We start from the raw sequence: 15,383 nt of genomic DNA, 5'->3' as shown, positions 1-15,383 counted from the left end.
TGCCTTGGAGGGGGCGGAGAACGCCCTCCGGAACAGCGAGCGCCGCGCGCTGGCTTTGGCGACACCTCTGTCACCACCCCTGTCGCCACCTCTGTCGCCAGCTCTGTCGCCAGCTCTGTCGCCAGCTCTGTCGCCGGCTCTGTCGCCGATTTTGTCGCCGACAGTGTCGGGGTGGCTGTAGGAGCGTTTCCAGCCCTGCAGCCGCGCCCAGCGCCGGCTCCCCGGGGACCCCCCGAGTTTTTCGGGGTCCCCCCCGGGGGTCGCCGTGCGCCACCGGTAGGTCTTCAATAGGGCGGGGGGCTCGGCGGGGGCCGGGGGGGCTTCCAGCTGCATCTGGGGAGGGGGATTTGGGGTGGGGGGAGTCACTTTTGGGGGGTTTTGGGGTGGGTTTGGGGGTGGTGGGGTGGGGGGAGAAATTTGGGGGTGGGGGGGAGCTGAATTTTGGGGTCGGGAGGAGCAATTTTGGGGTGGGGGAGTCAGTTTTTGGGGGGTTTTGGGGTGGATTCGGGGGTGGTGGGGTGGGGGGAGAAATTTTGGCGTGGGGGGAGATGAATTTTGGGGGTTTTGGGGATGGAGGAGAAATTTTGGGGTGGGGGGAGATGAATTTTGGGGGTTTTGGGGATGGGGGAGCAATTTTGGGGTGGGAGGAGCAATTTTGGGGGGTTTTGGGGTGGGTTTGGGGTTTGTGGGGTGGGGGAGTCAATTTTGGGGTGGGGGGAGATGAATTTTTGGGGGTTTTGGGGTGGGTTGGGGGGTTGTGGGGTGGGGGGAGAAATTTGGGGTGGGGGAGATGAATTTTGGGGGGTTTTGGGGTGGGTTTGGGGGTTGTGGGGTGAGGGGAGAAATTTGGGGGTGGGGGGGAGTTGAATTTTGGGGTCGGGAGGAGCAATTTTGGGGTGGGGGGAGTTGAATTTTGGGGGGTTTTGGGGTGGGTTTGGGGTTTGTGGGGTGGGGGGAGAAATTTTGGGGTGGGGGGAGTGAATTTTGGGGGGTTTTGGGGTGGGTTTGGGGTTTGTGGGGTGGGGGGAGAAATTTTGGGGTGGGGGGAGTGAATTTTGGGGGGTTTTGGGGGGTGGGTTTGGGGTTTGTGGGGTGGGGGGAGAAATTTTGGGGTGGGGGGAGTGAATTTTGGGGGGTTTAGGGGGTGGGGAGAGCAATTTTGGGAGGGTTTGGGGGTGGGTTTGGGGGGTTGTGGGGTGGGGGGAGCTGAATTTTGGAGGGTTTAGGGGGTGGGGGGGAGTAAATTTTGGGGGGGGAGTCAGTTTTGGGGGTTCGTGGGGTGCACTTGGGGTTTTAGGGGTGGGGGGAGCTGAATTTGGGGGGGGTTTAGGGGGTGTGGGGAGACAATTTTGGGGGGCAGAGTCAGTTTTGGGGGGTTTAGGGGGCGGATTTGGGGGGTGGGGGAGTGCGGGGAGTAAATTTTGGGTGGGGGGGATGAATTTGGGGGGGTTTAAGGGGGGGTTTGGGGGGTGGGGGGGAGTAAACTTTGGGGGGTTTAGGGTGGACAGGGGACAGGGGGACAGGAGGGAAACGGTGACAGGGGGGAGAGTGGGACACGGGGACAAGGTGACAGGGGATGGGGGACAGGGGGACACGGGGACAGGGTGAGAGGGGGACAGGGGACAGGGGGACAGTGTGACACGGTGACCGTGGAGAGGGGGACAGGGGGAGAGGAGGGAAACGGTGACAGGGGGAGAGGGGGACACGGGGGACACGGTGAGAGGAGGACAAGGGACAGGAGGACCAGGGGACAGGAGGACAGGGGACAGGGGGACGGGGACAGGGGGACATGGGACAGGGGGACAGGAGGACATGGGACAGGGGGACAGGGGGACAGTGGAGAGGGGGATAGGAGGACCGGGGGATGGGGACAGGGGGACATGGGACAGGGGGACAGGAGGACAGGGGACAGGGGGACATGGTGACAGTGGAGAGGGGGACAGGGGGGAGAGGAGGGAAATGGTGACAGGGGGAGAGGGGGACACGGGGACAGAGGGACACGGTGAGAGGGGATCAAGGGACAGGAGGACCAGGGGACAGGAGGACAGGGGACAGGGGGACACGGTGACAGTGGAGAGGGGGATAGGAGGACCGGGGGACGGGGACAGGGGGACATGGGACAGGGGGACAGAAGGACGGAGGGAAATGGTGACAGGGGAGACAGCGGACCAGGGGGACAGGAGGGAGAGGGTGACAGGGGACAGAGGGACAGGGGGACACGGTGACAGTGGAGACGGGGAGAGGGGACAGAGGGACAGGGTGACAGAGTGACAGGAGGACGGGGGAAACGGTGACAGGGGGACAGGAGGACGGGGGGAGTTGGTGACAGCGGACAGGAGGACAGAGGGGACACGGTGACAGGGGACAGAGGGCCAGGGTGACACGGTGACAGGTGCCCCTTTGCCACCCCCGTGCCCCGGGCGCGGGCGGCACCGGAGGCGTTTCCGTCGCGCCCCCAACCGCGCTCCCCTCCCCCCCCCCCCAACCTTTCCCCGCTCCCCCCCGCACTTTGGGGACATCCCCGACCCCCCCTTGTCACCCCCTCAACTCGGGGGGTGGCCTTGGTGACACCGCCGGCCCCCCCCCCCCCTCCCGTGCCATCCCCGAGGTGCCACCTGCGCTTTTTTTTTTGGTGTCACCGCCACCCGCCAATTTGTCACCCTCAAAGCGGGGGGGTGGCGGCGGGGGGGGAGGGGTGGCCACATCCTCCAGCGAGGAGGGGGGAGGGGGACAAAAATTTTGGGGGTCCCCCCCCCCCCCCGGCTACTTCCACCCCGCCCCCCCCCCCCCCCCCCCCCCGCAGCAGCAGCAGCCATCCCCCCCCCCCCCCCCCCCCCCCCCGGCATCCCCCCCCTCCCCCCACCCCGAGGGGACTTTGGGGACATTTTTGGGGACTTGTCCCCCCCCCCACGGTGTCCCCCGCGGTACCTCCGGTGCTGCCGCGGCCGCGCTCGGTTCCTGTCGCGGCTTCCCCATGTGACCGGGCAGGAGTTTGTGTCACACCCTTCACCTCCTCCTCCTCCCCCTCCTCCTCCTCCTCCTCCTCCTCCTCCTCCTCCTCCTCCTCCTCCTCCTCCTCCTCCTCCTCCTCCTCCTCGGGGAGGGGATGGCGCTGGGGACACGCCGGTGACACCAGGGGGACACCCCTCTAAAGGGGTCCTGGTGGCTCCTGGAGTCCCCCCCCCGATGTGACACCAGGGGGTCCCAGGATGGGACATCAAGGCCATGGGTGTGGTGACACCGAGGCCATGGAGGTGACACCACAGGTGTGGTGACACCAAGGGATTGGTGGGCATGGAGGTGACACCATGAGTGTAGTGACACCAAGGGACAGGTGACCATGGAGGTGACACCACAGGTGTGGTGACACCAAGGGATTGGTGGCCATGGAGGTGCCACCATGTCCCCATCCATGGCCATGTCCCCCATATCCATGTCCCCGTGCCATTGTCCTTCACATGTCCCCATCCATGCCCATGTCCCACCATGTCCCCATCCATGGCCACGTCCCCCATGTCCCCATCCATGTCCCACCATGTCCCCATGCCATTGTCCCCCACATGTCCCCAACTATATGTCCATGTCCCACCACGTCCCCATCCACATCCATGTCCCACCATGTCCCCATCCATGGCCATGTCCTACCATGTCCATGTCCCCATCCACATCCATGTCCCACCATGTCCCCATCCATGTCCATGTCCCACCATGTCCCCATCCATGGCCATGTCCCACCATGTCCCCATCCATGTCGACGTCCCCATCCATGGCCATGTCCCACCACGTCCATGTCCCACCATGTCCCCATCCATGTCCATGTCCCCATCCATGTCCCCCATGTGTCCCCATCCATGTCCCCCATGTGTCCCCATCCATGTCCCCCATGTGTCCCCATCCATGTCCATGTCCCCATCCATGTCCCCCAGGTGTCCCCATCCATGTCCCCATCCATGTCCCCATCCCTGTCCCCCAGGTGTCCCCACCCACCCCTCAGATCACCATCTCCATTTCCACCCCGACTCCAGGCCTTCCGAGGGATGACCAGAAACCTTTTTATTTCAAACCCAAACCCAAACAATTCACGCGTCCCTGAGCATCCACGACCTCGGACGGGTGGGAAGAACCTTTCCTGGAGAGCTTCCCACCCAAGTGTCCCCAAAATCGAGGGTTTTGCCCCAATCCCACTCCATTTCGCTGTGGAAGATGCCCGTGGGCCAGAGAGAAATAAAACAACGGATTGATGGTGGAGAAGACCTCCAAGGATATCTAGAGTTGCTGAAGACCACCAAAACAGGGAAAAATTAGATTTTTTTTGGGGACAGAAGATGACAAATCTGCTCTCCATGATGGATTTCGGATGTTGGACTGCGGATGAGTTCAGGTGACCACGAGGAGCCAGGAGGATGAGGAGCCCCCAGCCAGGTGTCCTCCAAACAGGGGTCACCTGGGCTCCATGGGGACCATCCAGAGCAGATCCTCCCGTGGGGGATGGATTGATGGTGGAGAAGACATCCAAGGCCATCTAGAGCTGATGAAGACCACCAAAAAAGGGAAAAATGAGATTTTTCTGGGGGACAGAAGATGACAAATCTGCTCTCCACGATGGATTTCGAATGTTGGACTGCAGATGAGTTCAGGTGACCACGAGGAGCCAGGAGGATGAGGAGCCCCCAGCCAGGTGTCCTCCAAACAGGGATCATGGAGGTTCTGCCCACCTGGGCAGGAGCATGAGGAGCCCACAGCCAGGTGTCCTCCAAACAGGGGTCACCTGAGCTCTGCCCACCTGGGCAGGAGGATGAGGAGCTCTTAGCCAGGTGTCCTCCAAACACGGATCACCTGAGCTCTGCCCACCTGGGGACCACCCAGAGCAGATCCTCCCGTGTAGGACGGAGCTGGAGAAGCCCACGAAGCTCTTCCCACCCTCAGGGCTGCCCTTAGTGGTACTTCCACTGGTGTCTGGCCAAGAGAGAGGTGGCCGAGAAGCTCTTCCCGCACTGGGGACAGTCCCGGGGCCCCTCCCCGGCGTGGATGAGCCGGTGCTTGGCCAGGTAGGTGTGGAGCTTGAAGCCCCTCTTGCAGTCGGGGCAGCGGAAGGGTTTCTCCCCCGTGTGCGTGCGCTGGTGCCTCTGGAGGGTGGAGTTAATCCTGAACTTCTTCCCACACAGCAAACACTCGAAGGGCTTCTCCTGGCTGTGGCATTTCTGGTGGGAACGCCAGCAGGAGCTGGTGCTGAAGCACTTCCCACACTGGTCACACTTGAAGGGTTTCTCGCCGGTGTGGCTCCTCTGGTGGATGACCAGGTAGTTGTGAGTCGTGAAGCTCTTCCCACACTCCTGACACTTGTAGGGACGTTCTCCCGTGTGCCTCCTCTGGTGGACAACCAGGTGGGAGCTCAGTAGGAAGCTCTTCCCACACTGGGGGCACACGTAGGGTCTCTCGCCGGAGTGGACGCGCCGGTGGGTGGTGAGGGTGGAGTTCTCCCGGAAGCCCTTCCCGCAGTCGGGGCAGCGGAAGGGTTTCTCATCGGTGTGAGTGCGTTGGTGCGTGAGGAGCAGGGAGCTGGTCCTGTAGGCCTTGCTGCAGACATCACACTCGTAGGGGCGTTCTCCAGTGTGGATCCTCTGGTGGTACATCAGCAGGCAGCGCGTGATGAAGCTCTTCCCACACTCCCCGCACTTGAAGGGCCTCTCCCCGCTGTGGAATCTCCGGTGGATGATCAGGTAGGAGTTGGTGGTGAAGCTCTTCCCGCACTGCCCACACTTGAAGGGTTTCTCGCCGGTGTGGCTCCTCTGGTGGATGGTCAGACGGGATCTCACCGGGAAGCTCTTCCCACACCTCCCACACTCGTAGGGTTTCTCGCTGGCGTGGTACCTGCGGTGTTTCAGCAGGGAGGAGCTCGTCATGAAGCTCTTCCCGCACTGGACGCAGTCGTAGGGCCTCTCCCTGGTGTGGGACCTCAGGTGGACAGTCAGGTGGGAGTTCCTGGAGAAGCTCTTCCCGCACTGGGGACACTGGTAGGGCCGTTCCCCCGTGTGGACGCGGCGGTGGACGGTCAGCTCCGTGCTGGAAGCGAAGGCCTTCCCGCAGTGCTCACACTTGTAGGGTCGTTCTCCGGTGTGGATCCTGCGGTGGACAACCAGGGCAGAGCTCTCGATGAAGCTCTTCCCACACTGGAGACACTTGTAGGGTCTCTCTCCGGTGTGGATGCGGTGGTGGTAGACCAGGGAGGATTTACACGTGAAGCTCTTCCCACATTCCGGGCATTTGTGGGGTTTCTCCTCATTCTGGAGCTGCTGGTGGACCCCCAGCTCAGATCTCTGACCCCCTCCATGACCCAGCGTGGGTTTGTCCCCCTCGGATCCCCCTCGGTGACTCCTCTGGTGAAAAACCAGCCGGGAGTTCCGCGTGAAGCTCTGCCCGCACTGCCCACACTTGAAGGGCCGTTCTTCCATGTGGATCCTCTGGTGGACAATCAGGCTGGAACATGCCCTAAAGCTCTTCCCGCACCGCCCACACTCGTAGGGCTGCTCTCCCGTGTGGATCCTCAGGTGGATCACCAGCTGGCAGTTGGTCCTGAAGCTCTTCCCACACAGCCCACACCCGTAGGGTTTCTCCCCGGTGTGGATGCGATGGTGGATGAGGAGGTTGGACTTCTGACTGAAGCTCTTCCCGCAGTCGGGGCAGCGGAAGGGTTTCTCCTCTGTGTGAGTCCTCTGGTGCACCAGGAGACAGGAGCTGGTCAGGAACCTTTTCTTGCACACATCGCACTCGTAGGGCCTCTCCCCGCTGTGGACGCGCCGGTGGACAACCAGGCTGGACCTCGAGCTGAAGCTTTTCCCACACAGGGGACACTCGTAGGGTCTCTCCCCGGTGTGGATTGTGGAATGGCCAACCAGGCCGGATCTCCACTTGAAGCTCTTCCCACATTCCAGGCACTTGTGGGGCTTCTCCCCATCCTGGAGCTGCTCACGGACCCCCAGCTCTGAGCTCTGACCCCCTCGCCGGCCCAGGCTGGGTTTTTCACCCTCAGATCTCAGCTCTTGCCCTGTGTGGCTCTTCTGGTGGACAATCAGGCAGGAGCTTCTCTTGAAGCTCTTCCCGCATTCCGGGCACTTGAGGGGCTTCTCCCCATCCTTGAGCTGCTCACGGACCCCCAGCTCCGAGTTCTTGTGGGGCTTCTCCCCATCCTGGAGCTGCTCACGGACCCCCAGCTCCGAGTTCTTGTGGAGCTTCTGTCCATCCTGGAGTTGCTCACGGACCCCCAGCTCTGAGCACTTGTGGGGCTTCTCCCCATCCTGGAGCTGCTCACGGATCCCCAGCTCTGAGCTCTGACCCCCCTCCCCGGCCCAGGCTGGCTCTTTCCCCCTCGGATCTCACCTCTTGCCTCGTGTGGTTCTTCTGGTGGACAATCAGGCAGGAGCTTCTCTTGAAGCTCTTCCCGCATTCTGGGCACTTGTGGGGCTTCCCTCCATCCTGGAGCTGCTCACGGACCCCCAGCTCTGAGCTCTTGTGGGGCTTCTCCCCATCCTGGAGCTGCTCACGGACCCCCAGCTCTGAGCTCTGACCCCCTCCCCGGCCCAGGCTGGCTCTTTCCCCCTCGGATCCCCGCGCTCTGCCTTTGCAGCCCCTCCTGCTGAGGGATCTCCGCGGCTTCTCCTCCCCGCTGCCTTCCTGCGCCGTGGAGCCGCTCCAAACGGCCTCTGCCACCAGGTTCTGCCGCCGCGGGGATTTGTCCTCGCTGCTCTCCATGCCCAGCTCCTGCTCTGGCCGAGGGAGGACAAGGACACGATGGGATTTGTCCTCGCTGCTCTCCATGCTCAGCTCCTGCTCTGGCCGAGGGAGGACAAGGACACGATGGGATTTGTCCTCGCTGCTCTCCATGCCCAGCTCCTGCTCTGGCCGAGGGAGGACAAGGACACGATGGGATTTGCCTCCCCTGCCCCACAAAAAACCCTCCCGGAGCCCCCCGCGATGGGTTCGGGGCGAGCTCCCCCTCCCCGCTCACCTGCGGGTTCCGGGCGGGCGATGCCGGCGGATCCGGGCGAGCTGCGACCGGAGCAGTGGAACCACCTGGAGTTGGGGCCTCTCCTCCTCTTCCTCCGTCCCTCCTCTTCCTCTTCCTGCTCCTCCTTCTCTCCCTCTGTCCCTCCTCTTCCTCCCGCTCCCCCTCTGCAAACCGCGCCCAGACGCGGCTGCAGCCGGCGGCAGGCGGGGAGGGCGTGGTTATGCAAATAAGTCTTAGCGGAGTGTTTCATTCATGTATGGGCGTGGTTATGCAAATATGAGAGAGATCGCGCGCTGGGATTGGCGGGCGGGAGCAGCGCGGGGTTTGCTCTGTGACGTCAGGGCCTGGGGGGGACCGGAGAGTCCGGTGAGAGAGGACCGGGAATGGGGACCGGGAATGGGACCGGGAATGGGGACCGGGAATGGGGACAGGGAATGGGACTGGGAATGGGGACAGGGAATGGGAATGGGGACCGGGAATGGGGACAGGGAATGGGGATGGGAATGGAGACAGGGAATGGGAATGGGAATGGAGACAGGGAATGGGGACCAGGAATGGGGACAGGGAATGGGAATGGGGACAGGGAATGGGGACAGGGAATGGGAAATGGGACTGGGAATGGGGACAGGGAATGGGAAATGGGACTGAGAATGGGAACCGGGAATAGGGAGCGGGAATGGGAATGGAGACCGGGAATGGGGACCGGGAGTGGGGACAGGGAATGGGAAATGGGACCGAAAATGGGGACAGGGAATGGGAATGGGCACGGGGAATGGGAACAGGGACCGGGAATGGGGACAGGGAATGGGGACAGGGACCAGGAAAGGAAAAGGGACCCTGAGCTGGGGTTCACAGGGGTCCCAGGCCGAGGGAAGAGACGAGAGTCCTGACTCCGTGTTTCAGAAGGCAGATTTATTATTTTGTGATATATTTTATATTAAAAAAAACCCGATACCTTAAACCTATACTAAAAGAATAGAAAAAAGGATTTCGTCAGAAGGCCTGAAAGGAAAAGAACGATAATAAAATCTTGTGAGTGATCAGAGTCTGAGAGAGCTGGGATTTGATTGGCCATTAATTAAAAACAACCAAACGAGACCAATCAAAGATGCAGCAGCTGCATTCCACAGCGGCGGATAATTATTATTTAAATTTGATTTCTGAGGCCTCTCAGCTCCTCGGGAGATCCTAACAAAAGGATTTTTCATAAAATATGTCCGTGGCAGGAGCGTGAATATTGGACTGGGAGTACAGGAGAGGGGGCTGGGGTTGGGATCAGGAACCAGAAAATGGGGACAGGAAATGGAGAAATGGGAATTAGGGACTGGAAGAGGAAAAGGGGAACAGGAGAGGGAATCTGGGAATGGGAATACGGGAATGGCAGCCAGAGAGAGAATATGGGACAAGTATTGAGACAGGAAATGGGATCTGGACTCAGATGAGAGCAGGATCCAGGCCAGGGGACAGCAGGAAGCAGGACAGGAGGACGTGGGGACACTTCCAGGGCAGGGGGTCCTTGATCAGCTGCCCCAGCTGGAGCTGCTGGGTGTGGGGTGCCCAAAGCCCTGAGGAACCCCCACATCTGCCCCAGGAACCCTCAACGCCCTCGGAGCCAGCATCCCCCTCATCCCCATCCTTGTTTCAGTTCAACATCTTTATTGTGAACTCCAGGTTTGGGTGTTTGGAAAGGACAAAGGGAAATGGAAAGGAAATCCAGGCCAGGGGAGCCAGGAGGATGAGGAGCCCCCAGCCAGGTGTGCTCCAACAGGGATCACCTGGGCTCTGCCCACCTGGGCTCCCTGGGGACCATCCAGAGCAGATCCTCCCGTGGGGGATGGATTGATGGTGGAGAAGCCATCCAAGGCTACCTAGAGTTGCTGAAGACCACCAAAAGAGGGGAAAAATGAGATTTTTCTGGGGTCAGAAGGTGACAAATCTGCTCTCCACGATGGATTTCTGATCTTGGACTGTGGATGAGGGAGGGGAGCCAGGAAGGTGTGGAGCCCTCAGCCAGGTGTGCTCCAACAGGGATCACCTGGGCTCTGCCCACCTGGGCAGGAGGATGAGGAGCCCCCAGCCAGGTGCCCATCAAACACGGATCAAGGGGTCTCTGCCTACCTGGGCTCCCTGGGGATGATCCAGAGCAGATCTTCCCGTGGGGGATGGAGCTGGAGCACGAAGCTCTTCCCACCCAGGGCTGCCCTCAGTGCTGGCTCTCCTGGTGTCTGGCCAAGGTGAAGCTCCTGGTGAAGCCCTTCCCACACTGGGGACACTCGTAGGGCTTCTGCCCGGTGTGGATGTGCTGGTGGGTGACCAGGTTGGACTTGTGCCTGAATCCCTTCCCACACTCGGGGCAGTGGAACGGCCTCTCCTCGGTGTGCATCAGCTGGTGGCTGAAGAGATGGGAGCTGGTCAGGAACCTCTTCTTGCAGACGTCACACTCGTAGGGTTTCTCCCCGGTGTGGCACCTCTGGTGGTAGATCAGGTGGGACTTGGACATGAAGCCCTTCCCACACTCGCCGCACTCGTAGGGCCTCTCCCCGGTGTGGATCATCTGGTGCGTGAGCAGGTAGGACCTGGTGGCGAAGCTCTTCCCGCACCTCCTACACTCGTAGGGCCTGGCCCCGGCGTGGATCTTCTGGTGGACAATCAGGCTGGAGCTCTGCGAGAAGCTCTTCCCGCAGTGCTCGCACTCGTAGGGCCGCTCGGCGTGGCTCCTCTGGTGGACAATCAGGTTGGAGCTCTGCGTGAAGCTCTTCCCGCACTGGGAACACTTGTAGGGTCGTTCCCCGGTGTGGACGCGCCGGTGTTTGACCAGGCTGGAGTTTTGTGTGAATCCCTTCCCACACTCGGGGCAGCGGAACGGCTTCTCCCCGGTGTGGATGCGCTGGTGCACCAGGAGACTGGAGCTGGTGGGAAACGTGTTGTCACATTTGTCACACTCGTAGGGTCTCTCCCCGGTGTGGGTGCGCCGGTGCCTGATCAGGGTCGAGTTCTCCCTGAAGCTCTTCCCGCACTTGGGGCAGTGGAAGGGCCTCTCCCCCGTGTGCGAGCGCTGGTGCACGAGGAGGGTGGAGCTGCTCTGGAACCTCTTCTTGCACACCTTGCACTCGTAGGGTTTCTCCCCAGTGTGGATCCTCAGGTGGGCGGTCAGGTGAGACTTCCAGCTGAAGCTCTTCCCGCACTGCTGACACTCGTAGGGTCTCTCCCCGGTGTGGCCCCTCTGGTGGATGATCAGCTGCGAGCTCCAGGTGAACCTCTTCCCGCACTGGGGACACTCGTAGGGTTTCTCCCCGTTGTGGATTCTGCGGTGCTCCATCAGGTTGGGTCTCCGCTTGAAGCTCTTCCCGCATTCCAGGCACTTGTGGGGCTTCTCCCCATCCTGGAGTTCCTCACGGACCCCCAGCTCTGATCTCTGACCTCCTCCCTGACCCAGGCTGGGTTTTTCCCCCTCAGATCCCAGCTCTTGCCCCATGTGGCTCTTCTGGTGGACAACCAGGCTGGAGCTTGAGCTGAAGCTTTTCCCAGACTCCCCACACTTGTAGGGTTTCCCCGCCGTGTGGACTCTGTAGTGGCGCATCATTCTGGATCTCCACCTGAAGCTCTTCCCACATTCCGGGCACTTGTGGGGCTTCTGCCCATCCTGGAGCTGCTCACGGACCCCCAGCTCCGAGCTCTTGTGGGGCTTCTCCCCATCCTGGAGTTCCTCACGGACCCCCAGCTCCGAGCTCTGACCACCTCCCTGACCCAGGCTGGGTTTTTCCCCCTCAGATCCCAGATCTTTCCCCGTGTGGCTCTTCTGGTGGACAACCAGGCTGGAGCTTGAGCAGCTTTTCCCAGATTCCCCATGCTCATTGAGCTTCTCCCCAATGTGGATACTGGAATGGTCAACCAGGGATGATTTCCACCTGAAGCTCTTCCCACATTCCAGGCACTTGTGGGGCTTCTCCCCAGTGTGGATTCTGGAATGGTGCATCAATCTACACTTCCACCTAAAGCTCTTCCCACATTTTGAGCACTTGTGGGGCTTCTCCCCATCCTGGAGCTGCTCATGGACCCCCAGCTCAGAGCTCTGACCCAGGGTGGGATTTTCCCCCTCAGATCCCAGCTCTTTCCCCATGTCGCTCCTCTGGAGGATATTCAGGGTGGAGCTCGTGCTGAAGCTTTTCCCAGATTCCCCACCCTCACAGGGCTTCTCCCCACTGTGGATTCTGGAATGGCGCGTCAATCTGCATCTCCACCTGAAGCTCTTCCCACATTCCAGGCACTTGTGGGGCTTCTCCCCATCCTGGAGCTGCTCAGGGACCCCCAGCTCCGAGCTCTTGGGGGGCTTCTCCCCATCCTGGAGCTGCTCAGGGACCCCCAGCTCCGAGCTCTTGTGGGGCTTCTCCCCATCCTGGAGCTGCTCAGGGACCCCCAGCTCCGAGCTCTTGTGGGGCTTCTCTCCATCCTGGAGCTGCTCACGGACCCCCAGCTCTGAGAACTTGTGGGGCTTCTCCCCATCCTGGAGCTGCTCAGGGACCCCCAGCTCTGAGAACTTGTGGGGCTTCTCCCCATCCTGGAGCTGCTCACGGACCCCCAGCTCCGAGTTCTTGTGGGGCTTCTCCCCATCCTGGAGCTGCTCACGGACCCCCAGCTCTGAGCTCTGACCCCCTCCCTGGCCCAGGCTGGCTCTTTGCCCCTCGGATCTCACCTCTTGCCCCGTGTGGCTCTTCTGGTGGACAACCAGGTGGGAGCTCAGCGTGAAGCTCTTCCCACATTCCGAGCTCTTGTGGGGCTTCTCCCCATCCTGGAGCTGCTCACGGACCCCCAGCTCTGATCTCTGACGCCCTCCCTGACCCAGGGTGGGTTTTTCCCCCTCAGATCCCAGCTCTTTTCCCATGTGGCTCTTCTGGTGGACAACCAGGCTAGACCTTGAGCTGAAGCTTTTCCCAGATTCCCCACGCTTACAGGGCTTCTCCCCAGTGTGGATTCTGGAATGGCGCATCAATCTGCATCTCCACCAAAAGCGCTTCCCACATTCCGGGCACTTGTGGGGCTTCTCCCCATTCTGGAGCTGCTCACGGACCCCCAGCTCTGATCTCTGACCCCCTCCCTGACCCAGGCTGGGTTTTTCCCCCTCGGATCTCAGCTCTTGCCCTGTGTAGATCCTCTGGTGGACAACCAGGCTGGAGCTTGAGCTGAAGCTTTTCCCAGATTCCCCACGCTCATAGGGCTTCTCCCCACTGTGGATTCTGGAATGGTCAACCAGGGATGATTTCCACCTGAAGCTCTTCCCACATTCCAGGCACTTGTGGGGCTTCCCTCCATCCTGGAGCTGCTCACGGACCCCCAGCTCTGAGCTCTTGTGGGGCTTCTCCCCATCCTGGAGCTGCTCACGGACCCCCAGCTCTGAGCTCTTGTGGGGCTTCTCCCCATCCTGGAGCTGCTGACGGACCCCCAGCTCCGAGTTCTTGTGGGGCTTCTCCCCATCCTGGAGCTGCTCACGTACCCCCAGCTCTGAGCTCTGACCCCCTCCCCGGCCCAGGCTGGCTCTTTCCCCCTCGGATCCCCGCGCTCTGCCTTTGCAGCCCCTCCTGCTGAGGGATCTCCGCGGCTTCTCCTCCCCGCTGCCTTCCTGCGCCGTGGAGCCGCTCCAAACGGCCTCTGCCACCAGGTTCTGCCGCCGCGGGGATTTGTCCTCGCTGCTCTCCATGCCCAGCTCCTGCTCTGGCCGAGGGAGGACAAGGACACGATGGGATTTGTCCTCGCTGCTCTCCATGCCCAGCTCCTGCTCTGGCCGAGGGAGGACAAGGACACGATGGGATTTGTCCTTGCTGCTCTCCATGCCCAGCTCCTGCTCTGGCCGAGGGAGGACAAGGACACGATGGGATTTGTCCTCGCTGCTCTCCATGCCCAGCTCCTGCTCTGGCCGAGGGAGGACAAGGACACGATGGGATTTGTCCCCGTCCCTCAGGGCAGGGTGAGGGGATCCCCCACGGGGCCGAGCTGGGCTGGGAGATGGAGCAGCACAGAGGGGGAAAGGGGCACTGACTTCATCCTCACCTGCCTGGGGCTCCGGGGACATCTTCCTCTTCCTCACAGCCTCCTCCTCCTCCTCCATAGGGCCGAGGTTTGGCAATGGGAAATCCTGGGCTGGGGGAGAACAAGGGCTGAGCGTGTTGGCTCTGGTGGCAGCTGGAGGAGTCAGCGCCCCTTTCAGCCCCGGGGGGCCCTGGAGCCAATGATATTTTCTGGAAAAATCCTTTGGCCAGGATTTTTTTTTTTCTCCCGAGAAGCTGAGGAGCCTCCGAGGAAAAGAAAAACAATAATTATCTGCTGCTGTGGAATGCAAGAGGTGCGTCTGTGATTGGCCCGTGTTGGTTGTTTCTAATTAAGGGCCAATCAGAGTCAGGCTGGCTCGGACTCTCGGAGAGTCAGGAGCTTTTGTTATCATTCCAGTCCATTCCTTTCCTTTCAAGCCTGCTGATGAAATCCTTTCTTCTATTCTTTAGTACCCTTTCAGTATATCATTTTAATATAATATAGATAATAAAATAATCAAGCAGCCTTCTGAAACACGGAGTCGAGATTCTCGTCTCTTCCCTCCTCCCGGGACCCCGGGAACCCCAGCCCAGGGCCCGGAGCCCGCTCATCCCCGGCCTCCCCCACCCCCCCGGGCTGCCGGGGCTGCCCGGGCTCCGCGATCGCCCCTGGGCGCCCTCCCCGCTCCGGGGCTCCCGGGGATCCCCAAAGCCGAGATCGCCCCCGTGCCCGCCCGTACCGAGCGATCGCCCCCTGGGACCCCCCCCAAGATCCCTGCAGGGCCATTTCCACCCGAGCTTTGGGCTCCTGCACGATCCAAACATTCCCGGGGCCGCAAAAAACCCTCCCGGAGCCCCCCGCGATGGGTTCGGGGCGAGCTCCCCCTCCCCGCTCACCTGCGGGCTCCGGGCGGGCGATGCCGGCGGATCCGGGCGAGCCGCGGCCGGAGCGGGGAGCGGGCTGCTCCTCCTCCTCCTCCCACTCCTCTGTCCCTCCTCTTCCTCTTTCTCCCGCCCCTGCTCCTTCTTCTCTCCCTCCTCCTCTTCCTCTGTCCCTCCTCTTCCTCCGGCTCCTCCTCCGCTCCCAGCCCTGCCCGGGCAGTGCCGCGCTCTGTCCTGGGCGGGTTCCGGGAGCGCTTTCCCTGCCAGTGCCGCTCTTACTGGGAGCGCTGGGAGGGAACTGGGAGCGCTTTCCCTGCCGGTGCCGCTCGTACTGGGAGTGCTGGGAGGGAACTGGGAGCGCTGGGAGGGAACTGGGAGCGCTTTCCCAGCCAGTGCCGCTCGTACTGGGAGTGCTGGGAGGGAACTGGGAGCACTGGGAGCGCTTTCCCAGCCGGTGCCGCTCTTACTGGGAG

At 61.5% G+C, this 15,383-nt stretch overlaps 3 protein-coding genes across 16 annotated transcripts in view; all 3 read right to left on the bottom strand.

Moving 5' to 3' along the window:
- LOC132340936 (zinc finger protein 271-like) overlaps positions 1 to 15,383 on the bottom strand; it is an 80,452-nt gene that overhangs the window by 62,046 nt on the left and 3,023 nt on the right. The window contains exons 2-5 of one of the 14 annotated variants that reach the window (XR_009490030.1): positions 14,051 to 14,140; positions 9,796 to 13,912; positions 4,511 to 4,768; positions 4,039 to 4,254 (exon numbers count right to left, since the gene is read on the bottom strand). Coding sequence is in view for 10 of the 14 variants with exons in the window: in XM_059872151.1 (XP_059728134.1) it covers positions 4,935 to 6,876; positions 10,219 to 13,912; positions 14,051 to 14,108 (5,694 nt within the window). In the remaining 4 variants the exon portion in view is untranslated. The other 13 variants (XR_009490029.1, XR_009490027.1, XR_009490028.1 and 10 more) reach the window with 13 other exon arrangements.
- LOC132340888 (uncharacterized) lies at positions 4 to 2,989 on the bottom strand (the record flags this gene model as incomplete). The annotated part of the gene is made up of 2 exons (XM_059872055.1): positions 2,929 to 2,989; positions 4 to 333 (listed from the first exon to the last, which is right to left on the bottom strand). Coding segments are annotated over exons 1-2 (378 nt in total), but the record flags the coding sequence as incomplete, so codon positions are not given.
- Positions 7,248 to 8,100, bottom strand: LOC132340979 (zinc finger protein with KRAB and SCAN domains 1-like). The gene has a single exon (XM_059872237.1). The coding sequence runs from the start codon at positions 7,879 to 7,881 to the stop codon at positions 7,306 to 7,308; it is 576 nt and encodes a 191-aa protein (XP_059728220.1). The 5' UTR covers positions 7,882 to 8,100; the 3' UTR covers positions 7,248 to 7,305.

Source organism: Haemorhous mexicanus, chromosome 34, assembly GCF_027477595.1.
Source record: "Haemorhous mexicanus isolate bHaeMex1 chromosome 34, bHaeMex1.pri, whole genome shotgun sequence".
Classification (NCBI taxonomy): Eukaryota; Metazoa; Chordata; class Aves; order Passeriformes; family Fringillidae; genus Haemorhous; species Haemorhous mexicanus.
Note: the sequence above shows the minus strand (reverse complement) of the source record. Positions and strands in the feature narration are given on the sequence as shown.

Excerpts from the sequence above, each read along its gene's own strand:
- LOC132340979 (XM_059872237.1), bottom strand. The coding sequence starts at position 7,881 with ATGGAGAGCAGCGAGGACAAATCCCATCGTGTCCTTGTCCTCCCTCGG.